General features: G+C 35.5%; 2 protein-coding genes across 3 annotated transcripts; one reads left to right on the top strand and one right to left on the bottom strand.

The window, feature by feature from the left end:
* Positions 1-412: 412 nt before the first annotated feature.
* LOC105398722 (putative peptidyl-prolyl cis-trans isomerase dodo) lies at positions 413-1,772 on the top strand. The gene is made up of 2 exons (XM_011570926.3): positions 413-570; positions 720-1,772. The coding sequence occupies exon 2, from the start codon at positions 721-723 to the stop codon at positions 1,183-1,185; it is 465 nt and encodes a 154-aa protein (XP_011569228.3). The 5' UTR covers positions 413-570; position 720; the 3' UTR covers positions 1,186-1,772.
* A 289-nt stretch (positions 1,773-2,061) lies between these two features.
* On the bottom strand, positions 2,062-10,485 carry LOC105398726. 2 transcript variants are annotated; one of them, XM_048621960.1, is made up of 2 exons: positions 10,173-10,485; positions 2,062-3,446 (listed from the first exon to the last, which is right to left on the bottom strand). In XM_048621960.1, exon 2 carries the CDS (start codon positions 3,433-3,435, stop codon positions 2,440-2,442), a length of 996 nt encoding a protein of 331 aa, XP_048477917.1. In that variant the 5' UTR covers positions 3,436-3,446; positions 10,173-10,485; the 3' UTR covers positions 2,062-2,439. The 2 variants fall into 2 exon arrangements, with proteins under 2 accessions (XP_048477917.1, XP_011569250.3); XM_011570948.3 differs by having other exon boundaries at positions 10,364-10,483.
* Between the last annotated feature and the right edge of the window lie 9,392 nt (positions 10,486-19,877).

Genomic DNA, 19,877 nt, shown 5'->3' with positions numbered 1-19,877 from the left:
TAGGTGTAGCGGCTTCAAATAGTTAAGTAGGTACCTAAATTAATGTACGAGGTCTAGATAGGTAACTACCATATTATACTTTATTGCAATTATATTTTCAGAGGTAAATGAGGTAAGTGACGCCATCTGAAAGTTTAAGTATGAACTAATTTTATAAAGTAAAGATTCCGTGTTTTACTCTGGTGGGTAGTTCTATAAATAAAGTATAGGTGGCAGTAATACACATTTTGAAAATATTATGTTACCAATTCATATCTTTAACCGACCAAACTTGTTAACGGAATAAAGTATACAATAAAAATACCTGTTGTATTTGTATGTTTGTCCTTTCATGGTGCTTCCTCATTCTGACGAATCTAATAGTTTTTTATGGTAACACCAAACCAAACCAAACGTCAACTTCATGCGTCAAAAAATGATCAAATGTCATTGTAAAATTTGTATGCAAGCGTCTTGTGAATTTGTTTTGTGCATTTTCTGTTTAAATTTATCAGTTAATCTGATCTGATTCCCACCATCAGGGCTTTGCTTCCTTACGTGTTTCTTCAAGGAAGTACTGCTACTTTTCAGGTAAGACCTTCAATTACCTTTTCCACTCGTACCATTTGAGGTTATTTTGTAAACAACAAACATCATCTCTGCCGGTTCTCCCGCGGTGAACAAAGGAATACTTTACACTTGTACATAGATAAGCTGCATGTCATCCCGCAATATTGCAGGATGCCCGAGATGCCGCCGCTGCCAGAGGGCTGGGAGGCCAAGACCAGCCGGTCGACGGGCATGACGTACTTCCTCAATGTGCACACGAAGAAGTCCCAGTGGGAGCGCCCCGAGGCGCCGGCCGAGGCCGCCGACATCCGCTGCAGCCACATCCTCGTCAAGCACTGCGACAGCCGCCGCCCGAGCTCCTGGCGCGAAGACAAGATCACCCGCACCAAGCAAGAAGCCCTAGAACTGATCAAAACCTACCGCAAGCAACTGGTTGCGCGCTCCAAGAAGTTCAATGAGATTGCGTCAAAGTACTCTGATTGTTCATCGGCTAAACGAGGCGGGGATCTCGGCAGTTTTGGACGAGGGCAGATGCAGAAGCCGTTTGAAGAGGAATCGTTCAAGCTGAAAGTGGGACAGCTTAGTCAGCCCGTGGAGACTGACTCGGGGTATCATCTCATCTTGCGGACAGTGTAAACTGCTTCCCATTTAATTGTATGAATGTATATCTTAAGTTCTCTCTGAATTATGATGCGAATGAGTAAATATTTAGTAAGGGATAATGAAAGGAGTAATGCAGCTGTATTTGGTTGAAATTTCCCTCAGATTGTGTTGGCATTCCATTGTTTGAAATGCCTATGTCCTACCTATGCAAATGTATGCAGTATTAATATGAGACTGTATAGAGCAGAATCTCAAACTCATGCTATAAAACCTAATTCTTCCTACTCTGTATAACATATTTCAAGATACATTTTGTGTTTTATGAATAAACAAGGATTGCATTTTAGCTCATATTTGCCATAGCGGCTTAGTTTCCTATTTAGCCACGAAATTGGATTGACTAAATGCAACTTGCAATCTTTGTATAATCATGAACTAGACATGAAGTAGGTAATAATGTCGAAAAGTAATTAATAATTTAGCTATACATATAGCATAGTATATTAAACTTTGTAATGTGCAGAATGGAACAAATGTTATGTTACTGGCCCAAAGATATACTGAACAACAATTGCATCTAATAAATCTAGATCATTGATAGAGAAACCCATATACTTAACAGGTGAAGTGGCTTCCAATTTGATACTGAACTTAGTATAGCTATGTTTAAAATGTATAAGTACTTTTTTGAAAATACAAATTTTATGTGTTCATCTGTAGCCACTGAATTTGCCAAAAATTTAAGCATCAATTCTGCATTTATGTTTATGAAAATCTTAAGCTCAATAAAGTATTTTCTTAATAATAGCCTAGTGTTTTGCCAATTTGTAAATTCCTTTGTTCACCTCAAGTATCTAGTTATTGTTCCAGCTATTTTAATACAATAAGGGTCAAAATAACTTCAAATGCTTCAACTTAATCATATTTAATTGTTCTCTAACGATTCGCACAATAAATAAAGTCATATTGAATACATAGTATAGGTAACAACAACTTAAACTAGACATCAGTTCTATGCAAATATTGGTCTCCGATAATAAATCCAGCCATTTATTTATCAGAAACGAATATTCATGTATGCAGCCGCCGATTCCTCATTCTATCATTATGGATATTAAGACTGTATGGCACTGTATGTGTTACATTGATAAACTCGCAAGGTGCCTACCATTCAATATCACATCTCTTAACGTTACTTAATGAAAGCTACATCAGTACCTACTTAGTTTACAAAGGTTCTAAAACGGACAGGAGGTAGAAACTAGAAAATCTTAGTCGAAAGAGTATTTAATACGTGGTCGCGGTGAGATCTCTTTGATGTCCGTTATTTCTGAGGAGCAAGATGGCGTCGAGGGAGGCGTCCTTGGCATCGGCGGAGGTCGGCGTCCAAATAGGCCCGATGATGGGCGGCGACCGCTTGCCTCCCCACGCGCTGAACTTCACCTTCCGTTTGCCATCCTTCTTCAAGTTGACCTGCGAATAAGGATGCCCAGTCTTGAACAGCTTCGGAAGGTAATCCAGGAACATTTGGAACGGCATCGCTTCTCTCAACATTGACGGGTCAGTTTTCTCAGCCAGGGTCATCATTCTGAGCGGGTGGCGCTTCGCCAGTTGTATCCCTGAGACTTTGACGTCTTTGGGAGAGAGGTTAGAGATGAATCGGGCCATTTCCTGCAGGTTGGTGGAGTAGAGGACTCGGTTGCTCTTGGTGCCTGGCTTGAAGATCATGTGTCCGCTGCGCTTGCCGCCCCAGGGGCTGAAGCGCACTCGCTTGGGCATGCTGGGCTCGCGAGCCATCTGCTGTCGCTTCCACGTCCACATCTGATCGTACGCCGATTTGTCTCGCTTCCCGCCCCAAGGACTGAAGTTCTTCTTGGCTTCCGGATCCATCACCTCCACGCGTTCAGGCAACGTCACATTCTCATTATCCTCGAACTGTTCTACCAGGAGCGGATTGTTGTTGGAGATCATGTTTTGCAAGTCATTCTGGCTCTGTTGTCTGTCCTGATCCACCATCCAGTCTTTAGAGAGATCTGTTGTTCTCCGCGGCCTCTGTCCTTGGTCGTTCTGGTCTTCGGTTATGTACTGGCTGTTTTCTATCATTGGTTCGCTGTTAGCGGGGGGTAGGTGGTCATAGCTGCGGTACGGGAGGGGAGGGTAGTGGCCGGCAGGGTCCCCTGGGTCGAGGGCGGTGTCGTCAGCGCCGGGGCCGGCCGGGTTGATGAACTGGAGGCTCGCACTACCGAACCAAGAGAACGTGAAGAGCAGCCAGCAGGGCGTCATGGTTTCTGGAACTGGAGAAGAGAAAATAATTATTTTCACACAATTACTACCGGTTCCGGTATAGGCACCTTATGGTTGGTGGTGGTTATTGAAGGAAGGTGTTGTTTGGAAGATTTGTCGATTAAACGGCTTACAACGTAAGTTCTGTTACAAGTTAAGGGTTAATCTTGACAATGAAGTCAAATAACTACCAATATTGGTGATAATTATAGTTTGTAAATTTTTTTGGTAATTACGTAGGTAGGTACTGGAAGCTTCTGCCCTCAGGTTATGTAGGTCGGTATTGAGTTACTGAAATAATATTTTATTATTCAAGACGTATTTTATACCTAAATATTAGATAAAACTTTAGTGTAGGTGGATGTTAATTATAACATTCATCACCCACCACTACCATCTAAATCCTGAAAGCGTAGGTATTTAACAATAGTCACCTCTTTATATTCTGAAGTCTATTGCTATTCTAACAACAGCTATGCTTCGTTGCGCCCAGCTACTTATATTGAGCTGAACGCACAAAAGAAAACTTCAATATCAAGTATCAGCTGTTCTCAAGAAGCACCTTTCGTAAACAAATATCTGTTTACGTGGTCGTAGGCATTCTGTTTTGTTCGCGCAAAATTCTGCCGCTTATTGTTTGGGTTAGTAGGGGAACAATTGCATTCCAAGTCTCAAGTAGGGAATGAGGTATTTTATGTGAGTTAAGAAATAAAATTGATTTAAAAATGCCTTTTTGACGCTCTGGACAGCAACCTTGTTTGTTTATATTGTATTATTTTCTGTTTTTTCCATTGACTTATATATTACTAGCGTAATGGTTTTTTCATATATATTTTTTGTAGTATTCTTTTTCTTTTTTGTTTCTGTTTTTATTGTTCAGTGTGTCAAATAAATGTTTCTTTCTTTCAAAATCAGTAGTACGCTTTACGAAAGGCTACGCTATAGGTACTGATTGCCTAATTATTAAACCTTGGTGACAAACAACAGACACGCTAAGAAGAAGAAGTGCTATACCTAAAAGATAAAAAGCTAATAGGTACCTAGTAGCTTTTTATCAAATCTTCCATGAAAGGACCTAAATATTTATAAAAACATTGAAGTAGGTATTACTGACTTCTAACCGAATCTACTGACTTATGTAGATTTTTTACCTAATTTCTTTAGCGACAATGGATCCTTATTCACACAGGCCCTTCGTTTAGAGTTTAGAGACAAGAAACTGCAGATCCGGCTTTCGAAATATTAACCAGGGATTGGTAGTAGGGATAGGTAGGTACTTACTCATAAGTATATTGTAGGTATATCTTCGTAAGTATCTATGAAATAATTTAAGTTTCATACATCCAGAGGCCAAGTCTAAGTCCGATAAAAACTGCTAGTTAATTTGAGCATGTAGCTCATTTGACAAATTGTACGAACAGATGCGTCGGCGTCACCGGATTCGCCGGCAATGTTTATTTGCTCTCAATGTAATTGAGACGACATTATGAGATGTTCGCCCCACTCGGCCCTATAAAAACAGAACACTATCGCATCAGATGTGAGAAGAGATAGGAGAAAACTACTGGCAACATTTTAACTTGCTGTCTTGTCTAGTTCTTGAATTGTTTCTGTAACACCCCAACGACTGACGATTGACTGACTAATCCTTTCACTACGGGCACTACGGTGACAAACGATAGCCTATATATCATATCTATATAATAAGATATAGCCATCTATAAAGTCATGAAAAGGGAACTGGATCGTAACAAACTGTTTAAGTCGGTATTTCAACGATTTATTACCTTTATTTAAGCACAAATCTGCTAAAAAGAGATGTGTTTAATTACGTTAAATTTATACAGTGCGAGGTACGTAGAGCATTAACCCTTAGTATGTATGGTTAAGATTGTGAAAATAACAATCCTTTTTTTAGAGACTCTTATCAAAATATACTTGATCGTGCCTGTACCTTACCTGTTTTCGAAAGATCAAAGTCTAGGGCCCTACACGTTAAGAAAATCATTGGTAGGGTAAAAGTGGGTAATAGTGTTCGATAAACCCGCACCTATCTTCTACCTTACCTACCTTGAACAAATATCTAAGACAGGTCGGTTCTTTTAATCAGGTTTTGCAAAGGCTAATTGGTTTTTTACCGATTACAAAATACGGTTCTGGGTTTCTCTATTGTTTTTTGTTGTTGTAAATTACACATTTATTTGGATCGTTGGTGATTTAGTAGGTAATACTTTATATGTGGTATTTTTTTCATAGAAATTGAATCTGCTTGAGTAAGAAAAATATATAATATTATAGGTAATCAATTATCGTTTTTGTAAACGTTCTATTCTCGTAGCCGTCTCGTAGCATCAAGTTTCGTAGCGCTACGCGGCTACGAATTGCTACGTCGTTGCTACGAGTGCTACGACGCGATAAACTTCAGCAAAAACTCAAACTCAAAATATGCTTTGATTCATCGTATTTTTTAGGAATTATGTTTTTTTTTCTCTGTTTAACCTTTACAAACTACCTACTCTCCTTTCGAAAAAGGTTTCTTTGTCCTTGCAGAAGAACAAAGTCAAGAAATTCCTGGGCTTACTTTTAAAAATAGATAATTAGGTAGTTGGTATATATTTTAAAGTTCTTCATATCATTTTAATGTAATAATACTAAATTATTTATTTATTACATAAATAAGTAAACAGTGCTCATATAAACTTGGAATAAATAACTTTATTACTTATTTCAATTGAGTTACTAATAATGTACCAATTGAATATTAGTACTTCACTAAATATAATAATGTACCAATTGAATATTACTACTTATTTGTTTTTTTATAGGTACCTACAATTATTAGTTTAAATTTACTTTTGTTCGACCTATAATATTGTACACTTGCTTGCCTATTAATGAAATATCAATAGTACATGGTCTGTTTTACATATACTTAGTTGAAAACTTGTAAGACGTTAATTCCACACCTTAAAGTGTTCTTTATGTTAACAACTTTCATAGGTAGTTAGTATAGTTATTTCAGCATCTAAACTGAACTATAAATTAATATTTACCATTACATAATAACTTGTCAGTATATTATAATGGGCTGAGAGTGCACAGGATCGAACGGTGTGGAAGGAAAAAGGGGAGGCCTTTGCCCAGTATTGGGAAACTAAATAAGCTTAAGAAAAAAAAAAATTATAATAATGTGCGTTTATTTGCTATTATTTAAATAGTTTTTATATAAATGATAGTAAGATTTTTAAAGATTTTCCTCTTAATCCTGCCCAAGGCAAGGCAAACTTGTGTTATTGCGCTTGTCAGCACTTTACTTATCACTTTACATATTTTTGGTAGCTGTTTGCGTCGTAAAAAGCTGTTTGAATTACTTATTTATTTTTGCTTCAAAATTAATTAAATAATATTCAGGAAGTAGTTTGAGCGATTACATTTTTTAATTGCGCAGCCGTAATCTTGGAAGATTGTTTTTTAATAATGTAGGCTCTTAACTTTTATGGCTTGAAGTTTAATATTTGATGTGACAGTAACCCTTTGCTTGTGGGTGTGTCAATGTGGCCCTTGCGAGAGCGGGTACAGTGCTCCAAAATTGATAATGCGCATAGAAATCCTTGACAGATCGGTTGTTTTCGATTATGTGACACATGATATTGACTCCTATTTCTTTCGAACAAGGTGCAAAATGCAAGTGTTTTTTTAAGGCTCTTACGATTTAATGATTCGGGTATGAAGATCTGCATGTGCATTATTAATTTTGGACAAGTGTACTTAATGTCTAAAGCAGGTGCAAAAAATATTATAGGGCTAGGAACTAAAATAATACACTCACGGGCAATGAAAAAGTTCCAGTGAGAAAATTGCCAATTTACTCCTAAATGGATAAAACTAACTTAATGATGCTTTTCTGCATTATTTAAGTACATATAACGGTGCATCAGAATATTAACAACTAAAATCATATATATTTTAATCAAATACCGATCTCATGAAATGTTTAAAAAAATGGGGGCAATTAGTGTCAGAATTTTGTAAGTGGAACTGTTTCTTTGCACGTGTAAATTAATTAAATACATAAAGTTATCTTCATCATCATCATCATCATCAGCCTATGTCAACCCACTGCAGGGTATAGGCCTCCTCCATGTTATGCCAAGTCCCACGGTCTTTGGTAAAGTTATCTTACCCAAGTTCAAAATAATTGCTATGAACTTATAAACTTAACTTAACTATTTTAGTGCTAGAACCATAATATGTTATAAATAAAAAATAATCGGATAACTTGTGTTCAATTTGAAACACTTACTGGCATTTACTTACTTAATCGAAGTTTTTGATGTCCTTATAAAAAACATTTATCGAATCAACCTTTTAAGATAAGTCCCTTTGCGATTACCTAACGTCGGCCATTAGTTTAATCTGATTATCTTTTTATTTACGGACTTTTGAGTTGATGTATTCACGAGGTTTTTATTGGGATACCTACTCAATTCTGTTACGTAGGCAGAGGCACTAATACGAATAAACTATCTAACATCGGCAGTATCAAATGATATTTTTTTTTCCCTAATCGTATTTTTTATTTATATTGCATAGTTAGAATTTAGATTTAATTATCCACTCTCGTTAAATTTATTCAAACCTCTTATCGTACCTGGCTCAAAGGTTAGACCATATTGTTAGATACATTACCTCAAAAGCCAGGGTTAAATAAAATGTAAGTATTAGTATGTAGTTTATTCCATTCCTAAATTATGATTGGTAAGTTAAGTAGCTACATTAGTAAATACCAAACGTTACACCTATGTAGAAATGAACAGCTAAAATAACAAGCGATAAACATAATAAAGAAATAACCTAAAAGAAATTAAAGTTTTTAAGATAAGAAACTTACTAACTTTTACCCCCGGAACCTCGGTCAAAGAAGATTACTGAATTCGGTCCATTTATTACCGCAATGTGAGGTACTTTTGTGTCATTTAAAAAAACATACTAAGTACACTCACCAAAAAGGTGTGGTATAACTCCATGTATTGTTTAAAAGTCAAAAAGACAATAAAATCGCATACGATGCATTCCATGTCCCAAAATAGAAGTCGAGTGAATAGACCATGGGACAATGCATTTTTGCTTTGTAGAACCCAAATAAAGGGCATTTCCCAAACGTGTAGAGACAAAAGTGTTTGACGTCGCTCTAGGAACCCACCTAGCAGATATTGCATTTCATTTGGCTGGTATGGACATAGTTTATCTACGAGTGTAGTTTTATGATCAGCGTCCAAATCAAAATATGGAATTTAGAGTTTAAAAAAAGTTTCAGAATAATAATAACTCTTTGGTTTCTCCAGTGAAGGCTTTGTACAAGTTCTAAAATCTCTATCTGTTCCTTGGATCCTTGGGCCGTATCTCGCCACGTTGTTCCAAGGAAAGGACCATTCTGAACCCCGTTTTTCTCTAATGCTCATTTTTTTCTTCAACTGGATAACCTGCTAAATCGTTGTGCTTATATATATCATCTGCACTAAGATTTATCTAGATTTATTTTTATTTGCTTCGAAATCAACCTCTTTTTAATAAACCTATCTAAGTATTTTTTTTGTTACTTAGGCTATTAGCTTAACCTACTTAAACGAAATCCTTATAATCTATTTCTGTCAGGATTTTTAATTAGGTAAATATCTAAATACAAAATGTTGTTGTCATGGAATGTTTGTTGAAAGTTTTTCTGAAGCTCTAAATAAGGATATTTTAATTATTTAAATGTAAAAGCTAAACATAAAGAGTTCCAGAAGAAAAGGTTAATTAGGCTGTTACTTTACTTATCTTAGGTAGGTATAGGTTTAATTATTTGCACTCGCGTGCAATGAAAACGTTCCAGTGAAATAAAGCACCAAGTTAGGTACTTCTACAGGGGCGTACCCAGGTAGGAGAGCCCTAGAATGTATTATAATAATGATAAAATAAATTAGTAAATTTTCCTGCCAAGTGGGAATTAAAAACGTGTTACTTACTGTGTGCAAAATGAAGTGTTGGAAACAAAATATCTTTTCTTTTCAGTCAGATATTTTGATTTATTATTCATTTATCTATAATGTTTCAATATACCCGACCGACCATGATCTCGGAACAGGTATGAGCTGCACCCCCCTAGCTGAAATCCTGGGTACGCCCTTGTACTCCTAAACGAAAAATACTAGGTTAAAATGACTGACGCCGTCGGCGTCGTTTGCAATAGAGAAGTAGGTACATTAAACAGCGCATCAGAATATTACCAATTGAAAACGTAAATATTGTGATCTACAGTGTCTACATTTTGTATGTGGAACTTTTTCATTGCTCGTGAGTGTAATACACTGACCTCCAAAACTATTGGATGGACATACTATGATTTTTTAAAATAATGTAGATGTTACCTACTTTTTCTTCTTCTTAGCAAGTCGGTAACAAACAATATAAAGCTTAGGGTTTGTCACTATGGTGAGAGGACAAATGGTGATATACCTACCGTTTACCCGTTATGATTTTTGTATGAATAAATGTGTATGGTTACTATATTAGACGTAAGCTTGCACTGGTATATTGTTTTAAACAATATTAAAATACAATTTATATTATTTATTATTTTCTAAAATTATGAAGGTACCTACTTTTTAAATTATAAATGTAGTTAGATAATATGCAAGCACCACCTAATAAAATATTATTTATCACAAAATAGGGTAAATATTGATGGCACTGACCTGCACTAACGCTTCCGGTTCATTCCTCGAAAAGTTCCTTTATTTTAATACGATTATTAATTTCCGGTATAAAAATCGTCCAATTATATTGCGAAAATGTTTTATACGAACGAAAAACGAAATATTTTTGTAATATTTTAAACGATTACATAGATCGCAACAAAAAATAAATTACTAACGCACAAATGTACCTCCAATTTCACCAACAGAACTGACACACTTAATTTTGAAAACCGAACAAATATATTTTATTCTTAATCACCAGTACAGATACTGCCTGCCATAGGGTCCGATGTGGTATGAGTGACGAGATAGATATTCGACCTCTTTTATACAACGGCGCGTTTTGACGCAACAGCCAGCACTCTCGGCGGAGCGTCAGCAAAACAAGGCTGTAAACCTTTGTGGTTTATGAAACAGACTGTGTAGGAAGAAGGTACGAAGCCGGGTACTATTCGCAACGGGAAAGATGGTTGTGGTTCCGCTTTTGTTCAAATTTCGTAAACATAATTAGGTATATTTCTAACCACTATTCAACTTTCCAGTCTAAGGGTCACTTTTACCAAACACTAAAAGTATTTAAAATTGTATTTAAATCAAATTTTAAATACACTTTGTACTAACGTTTGGTGAAATACCACCTAAGGTTCCAATTTATTTCATTGTTTTTATGTACACGATAATTGTTTCTTGGTAATAGACAAGCACTATTTTTCAATAGTAAAAAAAGCTGGTAACTTTTAAGCGTTTACTTATTGTTATAACTCTAAGTATACGTTTACTGGGCTATTGTTAAAATTTACCAAAAGTTGTAGGATTATTCGGGGTATCAATATATCCTATCCCTACTAGGTACGTGCACATCATCAGCCAATAATCATCCACTGCTGGACATAGGCCTCTCCCAAGGAGCGCCACAACACTCGGTCCTCGGCCTTTCTCATCCAACCACTACCCGCCACCCGCCTAAGGTCGTCAGTCCAGCGGGCAGGAGGGCGTCCCACGCTGCTTTTGCCTGTTCGTGGTCTCCACTCGAGAACTCGTCTACCCCAACGGTTATCGGTTCTTCGGCAGATATGACCAGCCCATTGCCACTTCAGCTTTCATATTTTGACATATTTTGACCGTAAGAAAGGGTTTTTCATTGACTATTAATATTTGGAATTTTATACCCATAGGAATACAAACATTTATATTACCACATCCTTTATATTATTAATATATTTTTTTAATTTATATGCTTTAATTCTTTTTTAACAGTGAAATTTGTTAGATTGATGATCATTCCACCACAAATACAATAATTTCCATTAACATTAACGTTTAATGAATGTTTTGTCCTGCCGACCGTACTTAGCGCGACCAACTGTTGAATCGCAATGGCACATTCGTACGCCGTGGCCGGTGGCGCTAGACCTCTCCATTATAACCTCGCTCTGTGAACCTCACTTTTTGCCTGGATTTGCTCGCACCCCTTTGTCCTATGTTCCCTGTGGCATGCTTTGACACCACTTTGACACAGATTCCGGTGTTTGATTGAACCGTAGCGGGGTGTAGATTGAATAAGTATAGTTTGATTTATTTTCCACTATTTCTACCTACACCCTCCTGACTCTTGGCGTGCTATGGGAACTAAAATTAAAAAAGCGGTGGTAGCTCAGTCGGGTATGAGAGCGGTGGTAGCTCTGTCGGGTAAGCGCCCGCTTCTCGCGCACGGGTTCGAATCCCGGCGCTGACATGTACCAATGAGTTCTTTTAACTTAAGTACAATGTATACCATCGCTCTTACGGTGAAGGAAAACATCGTGAGGAAACCTGCATATCTAGATTTAGCACATCTAGATATGTGAACCCACCAACCCGCAGTGGACCAGCGTGGTGAGAAATGGGCCAAGCTTAGGAAGGCAGTTTAGACCTTGGGGATATGCACAAAGGTTCCACTCGAGAGAGCCAAGTGCAGGTTCTTACACCCCCACAGAGAATAGAATAGAATAGAATATGTACCTTTACTTTATTAAATCTAAGGTAAATTTAAATATAAATTAATAAAATATAAATACCTGTCGCTGTCGGGCTCAGTAGAATAAAAACCGACTGCAAAAAAACACTAAAATGTAAGAAATAATTTTAGGTTTACACCAATTCTATGTGACAGTGCAAATATACCTAAGCAGGAACTATAAGTAACTAGATGTTCCCGCGCGCTTCGCTTCGCCTTAAAAAGTTTTCCCGTGGGAATTCCGGGATAAAAAGTAGCCTATGTTCTTTCCCAGGGTCTAGACCGTATGTATACCAAATTTCATTCAAATCCGTTCAGTAGTTTTGGCGTGAAAGAGTAACAGACAGACAGACAGACAGACAGACAGACAGAAAGACAGACAGACAGACACAGTTACTTTCGCGTTTATAATATTAGTTAGGATTAGGATTTGCGCACTTTTATTTTCTTCTTTGAAATGGTTTATTTTCTCTCTCAAATTCTCATATGTAAAATACCACTCCACAACTTGTGTAAATAGTAACGTAACTAATAATAAGTAATACCCTAAAATATTAGGTTCGTTCATAACAATATCAACCATTTACATAAACTTTCATAACTTTACTATCGATCCGGTATCATTAAGTACTTTACACGGTCCAATTTCTACATAATTACTACTCATATTTATACCATACTTAAGAGAACTAACTTACCAATTTATAATACAATTAAAAATATTTCATTTGCACCAAGAACAAAAAAAAACAGTACAAATATGCGGGCTTATTGATAGATAGATAGATATTCTTTATTTGTACACAATACTGGACAACATTAGAAAGAAACTTAACCTAACACATATGTACAAATGGCGGTCTTATTGCTTATAGTAATCTCTACCAGACAGCCTTTGGATGTCAGAGAGTGAGTTTAAAAACGATTTTGAGGTAGTTCTCAAGGATATACAATTACACATAACTAATAATATATTTATTTATAATACTTACTTATATTTGTCTTCCACTGACAAACAGACACGAAAGCTTTTCCTTCTATAAGTTTACACTCATTATTTTGTTGCACGGAAAATGATTCAACTAGTCGACCCAGGCACTGTAGGTCCGAGGAAATGTACTAGGAGCACCTAGTTACATAGGTACTCCTGCAGGTCATATTGTGTACTGTAACGGAACATAGTCCGTCCGTAGCAGACTTATACATTATTACAATAGTTATGTATAGATTGGCGAAATTTTTATTATAAGCAAAATAAGACTATACGCTGGTTGGAAAACACAACCATACCGCGATGTAGAAATGCCACACTAGTGCCATCTAGAGGGTTAGACTCGATGACGCATTTCCTTATATGGTAATGTTCGGGGGGTGTTGTGTCGTTCGAATCGACAGATACCTAGAATAAGTACAAGTCTTATTGTTGACGCTTAGAGTTTAAAGAGATATCATACTAGATTCGGTTATATTATGTTTCAACCGTTTATACGGCTCTGTTAATTATTGTTTGATTATTGAAATGAATGACGCCATAGTGATAAGTTATTATTATGAGGATCAGATTTGCACAACACTAATTTACGCGACACTTTACGTACTACGCCTCCTTGACGCTCAACTGAGTATCTTTTAGTTCTAATTAATCGAATCAGGACTTAAAATTAGTAAATACTAGTTAAATAATAATAATATTAATTATCAATAATTATAGAACAATAGTTCATCGGTTTATTACCTTAAAAATATTTAATAGTTGTGTTATTGTCTAGCTCAGTGGCGCCACCGGTAGGCTAGGATCGGAGGGATGGAGTGGAATCGATAAAGTTCGATGGATGAACCGGGAAAAGAAAAAGAAAAAGGGAGTCGATGGTCAGGGGAGACTATAAATAGGATTCGGGAAGAAAACTCGCCCTTGGTATTCTCGTGGAGTTTCGGGTGGGAGTGTATTTTATGGCGGGTTGGTTTTGCAGCTTCGACCGGCCGGCGGCGGCGCCTCAGGATCCTCAGCTAAGTGTCGATAATATTTTGTCATAACCACTATTTAGAGGTATCACAGCATATCTATACTTCATCCCATTCTTTATATTAGAATATCTGTCTACTTTGTTCTGGTTTCAAAATTAGAATATTTTTCATAACCTAAAAATCCAATTGTTCCCCATTATTTTATTGTTAAGCTTCTTGGCCATTTTGAAATTGAAGGCTGCTACGGTACCTAGGCTTATTAGGAGAGACCCAAGGAAACCACCTTTTACTTCATCAATCAGCCTTAAAGATTCTATCACATAAAACAATCAATTTACAAGTATAAGTTCATTCAACTATGGGAAAATTACCCCACTTGTTTCATCGAGCTATGTTTGTTTACCTGGAAGGAATAAACTTAGTTACTTAAGTATATCAATATATTACAGATATTGAATAGTATGTTCTATTGAGATGATGACTAATGACTCAAGTATTTAAGTATGTTACTTTTACTCACAGCATTCTATCTACCTGAAATTGTTTCACCCAGCAATCTTTGCCTACCCAGTAAAGAACAGTAATTAGGAAAATACAGACCATTAGGTGTACCTATGTTTCATTGTGGTGGATCATAACCTATGTTCCAACATATTTGGTTTAGAAACTTACTAGGCCTACACAACAATCTGAATAAGTACCTAAGTAATAATAATGGATGATTCATCAGATATATAACATAATTATGTGGAATCCTATTCAGTGATAAGTGCTTGCAATTTAATTAAATCTATTAGGTGACATATTAGATAATTCTGAAATTGTTTAGGTTACAAGAAGATTCATATTCCTAGGTAGTCGGTACTTATTTACTTATCTCCTGAGATACACAATATAAACTTATTTCTACCAACTCCATCTAGTTCTCATGTAAGCATGTACTTATCTATTCAGTCTTGAAACCAGAATGAAGAATATGCTTCAGGTTATTCATAGTAAGCTATGAATCTATTTAGCAAAATTATATTCTTATTTGAATCAGCATTTCTATTTAGTACTTAAGTAATTTAAAATCTACAGCTAGCTCAACCTACTTTGATTCTCTAAGAGTGGTTATTATAAACATTACTTATTACTTGTATTCTTAATATTTGAAATGATTTTAAACATTTTTCCACCGGGATGAAAATTGGCCGGACCATATTTTCATAAAATACTATGTTTCTACTTGAATAATTATTGTGTGTACTTGTGTGATTCACTAGTTTAATGATTCTCTATGGTTTTATTATGAGTTTAGCTACACTTGGTAAATTCAGGTATTTGAAGTATTGTTTATCATAAAAGAAAAAAACATACTTAACAATTAGGCAGCAACAAAACCAACAAACATTTAAGAGACACCAGTGTGGTATTGTTTGCAAAACAAATCTACTTTCAAAACATTAGTTCAGAACTAAGAAACCCAGATTCTAAATTTATACTTACTTACTAGGTATTTGATACTAGGTACATTGTTTAAAATGTGGGTTTGTATAAAATGCATTTCATCTTCAAACCAGTTAGATGCTAAGCAGGTAGGTTTAGACTGTGGGAGAGTAGGTTATTGAATTGAAAAACATGCTATCCTTTTGTATCTCATGTGTGGTGAATGTTATTGATGAATAGTTAGTGGATCTAGGCCTCTTACTCATTGATGTGATAGATATGATTTTGGTATTTACTTACCCATCTAAGTATGTAAAGTTTGCTTTATTGGAATTCAATAGGTATTTACTTCAGTACCTCAATTACTAGTTATGTATCAGAAAACAGAATAGAATTCATGTAATTTAGTAAGTATTCCTTTTATTCAATGGTTATATTGGCCATAACTTGTACCTGACTGACTGTGACTAAGACAATTCTTATATATTCAGCAAGTTAATGGTAATTTATAATACTTAAAAACCTGCATTATACCCTTTTATTAATATAAATAAAGATTGATTTTGCTTTGGAAAAGATGTTAAGAATATTAAACAAAATTAATAAATAATAGGGTCAATGAGTCAGTTGCCGACCTAGTTGAGCACCAACTTTACTTTTACTAAAGTTATCAACTTGTATGATTAAAATAAAATAAATACCTTCAATTAGGTAATTATACCAGTAGGGTCAATGTGTTGGATGGCGGCCATAGGAGCACTAACACTATTTTAATTTAACTGAAATATTTGGATAAGTTAAATAAATATTTCCAAAGTGTAAATTCATGCAATTTTACTTTTGATGGTTAAATAGATATTGTTGACTGTGACCATGACAATTTTTACATATTCAGTGATTGATAATAATTTATTATACTTATTATTCTCCTTTAATTATGCTAATATAAATAATTATTGATTTGGGTTTGGATAAGATGTTGATAATATTAAACAAAATTTATAATTAGGGTCATTGAGGCGATTGGCGACCATAAGAGTTTCAACTGTATTCTATTCTAAATAAAATTTACTAAGTTTTGAATAAGATAGGAAAATATTTTCATAGTACATGAGTTACTTACTACCGATAAATAAATTGAAATGACTTCTTATCAGCTTGGGTAAAGGAAAGCAGTTGCTGAATTGGATTCTTCTTACAAACTGACCAATATACATACTATATACAGGAGGAGATGATGACAGTTAGTTATTAATAAGTAATGTTGAGCTTGACTGTGATGAAGTTAATTAGAGGCAGGGAAACCACCTCGAACAACTTGTAGGTACCATGGTAGATACAAGCCAGCATCGATAAAATATTAATTGTCACATAACTCTGAGATCTACAATATAGAGATACATTTGAGTGATTGCTCTTGACACAAGCTGAAATGGGAGATAATAATTATATTTTAATTATGTCCATTATTGGAAAACATTGTACGATATACATGAGTAGACTCAGGAAATATCCGTGTCGAATAAATGTATAAGTAGACTCAGGAAATATCCGTGTCGAAAATACAAGAGTAGGCTCAGGAACTATCCGTGCCGAATTACTATTACACATTATTGATACATAAGTAGACTCAGGAAATATCCGTGTCGAATAAATGTATAAGTAGACTCAGGGAATATCCGTGTCGAAAATACAAGAGTAGGCTCAGGAACTATCCGTGCCGAATAACTATTACATATTATGGATACAGAAGTAGGCTCAGGAACTATCCGTGCCGAATAACTATTACACATTATTAAGTAGACTCAGGAAATATCCGTGTCGAATAAATGCTTAAGTAGGCTCAGGAGATATCCGTGCCGAATTGTGAAGCTGAATAAAATATTATTAACATCATCTGGATCCCAATCAATAGATCCTTTCCTAGGGACTGACTGACAAAAAAAAACAGTTTGAATAGAGCCAGTGGGCTAGAGAAGGTAGATGGGTCTGGTGGACGGATCTGGTCGTCCTTCATAGGGTGTGCGAGGCGGGGCGCACCTTCTATTCAAATTAAAAACCTTTTTTTTTATATATATATATATAATATATATTTTTAAATCACTCTCAATTATGTATATTTTTTAAGAAATAACTATTGCTTGAGCTTTGTTCTGTTGTCCTAAAAATTAGATAAACTAGGGATTATGAACTAGGGTTCTAGGGATTAGTGCTAGGGTAGGGATTCTCTCAACCTCCTAAAAGAACTTGAGTTGCTTCGGCAATGTGGAGTCCTAACCGCTAGACTAGACGATCACGTATTGGCCAAACGAATAATGCAAAACACGTATACCGTTACAAAACTTCTCTTCAGTTCCGTTCCAATTTATGTAGGGCGGAAAAATACGTCTTAAATAGGTAGGTTAGAGTCGGAAGCGTCACTACAGGGGGGGGAGATATTACAATTGATATGCCGTAGACCAGGATAGGGTGATCAGAATTATTAGAAACAGGATCGGGTTATTAGGAACGTTATTTTATTTGTGTTTTGCATTATTCAAAAACTTAAAAGGCTTTTAGCCTACAATTGTTGCCGTGAAACGGAAGGAGATTGAGAGAAAACATTAATAGGAAAATCATATGTGTAGGCGTACAATAAAATAGGCATTTAGAGAAAAAAAAACAATTAAAAAAAATATAATGTGTACACTTAGGTAATACATTTTGTTTGAACCCTTTAAAAGGTCAATAACTGGTAACTTTACCCTTTACAAAAAAAAAAAAAACTTAGCATAATATTTGTATACTTGTATACATTTTGCTTGAAACATTTGAAGTGCCGATATGTGGTACTTTTACCCTACTGTATACAAATTTGTTGCATTCAAACTTAGTGTGCTTAAAATACCTACGTGTAGGTTGCCTACAAATGCATTAGTAAAACAATCAAATAGGTTATAGGTAGCGTCCTGTCATTATTATTTTGGTAAAGACATGACATTGTGATTTAGAAGCTGCGCACACTTTACATGGTTCATTTATACCGATCTTACCATGGTGCACTTGAAACTGGTAGGTTTGGCGCATGGATGTTGCGTCATTTTCTGTAATTATTTCATTAAATTAATAAAGGAAAAGGGGTACCTATAGTAAAATAAAGTAGGTACCTACTAAGTAAACAAGAATAAACTAGTAAGGTCAAAAACCGTTCGAAGTTAGCGTGGTAGGTAGCTATAACTAACAGATGTTTTGGTGAATGCAAACTTTAGTAAGTACCTAAGTACTTGTTTACCTATTTAATTTTTTCTACGACTACGATTGTCTAGGGAATAGATTTTTTTGTTATTTATACATACATATACACATATTATAGGTAGATAGTAGACACATTTTAATAAGTGTCAGTTTCACAGCGGCGGATGAGATATATCTACTCATGGCAAATTTATTTTGATTGTGTGCATCCGATTTAAGGTTTAATTCCAAGTGTACTGTCTGTCTACTGATATTTTATACTTCTACTTACCTTTACATAAAAGGTAAATAAGGATACAACAGGAAGAAGTTAGCTAGCTGTATTTGATGTTCGAACCTGATTACCTGTAGATATCAATGATTAATTGCAGTTCAAGAGTTTTAACACAGGTGGCGCTGGTATACATATTAAAATATTTTGCATTGTGTAATTTTCTTACTCATTTATTTAGGTAGTCCGTTATGTGGGTTTAATTAAACCATAAAGGAAGAGTGTTGTTATAGGTTTGGTGTATGTTTATATGCTGATATATTTATACTTTCAACGCTAGAGAAAGGGGTGTAATGAGAATTAGTTATGTATGACAAATAAATTTTGCCAGCATAGAAAAGATAGGATTAGTGTTGGGTCTTATGTCAAGGTGACTTTTACCCACGATAGAAGGGGATTGGTGTCATGGATTTGGTATGGATGTAGGTGAGTTCTAGGTACCTGACGTGTAGGTACCTTACGGACAAAGGAAAGGGCTGTTATAAGTTTAGCGAATATTATTGTTATGAGTTTTGTGGATTTTAGTAATAGTATATTCAGCTTTCGTGGGGTTAACTGAATATGTGTATAGTTACCGCATTCGTGTCGACAAAATTAAAGACTGTTTGGTACAGGTTCAATGACCTTCATGTATGTACCTATTTAATTAGGCAATGATAGGTAATGTTACTTCTTATTATAGTGTCAGTGACAAACAGCTGTCCAACTCCAGTGATTGTCACTAAGGTGTTTGTCACCGTGGTTAAAAGATTATCTAGTGGGATCAGTTGTCGGTGGCTGTTTGCCGATGCCGGAGGCACTGGTCGTG

The sequence above is a fragment of the Plutella xylostella genome, chromosome 7, assembly GCF_932276165.1.
Source record: "Plutella xylostella chromosome 7, ilPluXylo3.1, whole genome shotgun sequence".
Lineage (NCBI taxonomy): Eukaryota > Metazoa > Arthropoda > Insecta > Lepidoptera > Plutellidae > Plutella > Plutella xylostella.
Note: the sequence above shows the minus strand (reverse complement) of the source record. Positions and strands in the feature narration are given on the sequence as shown.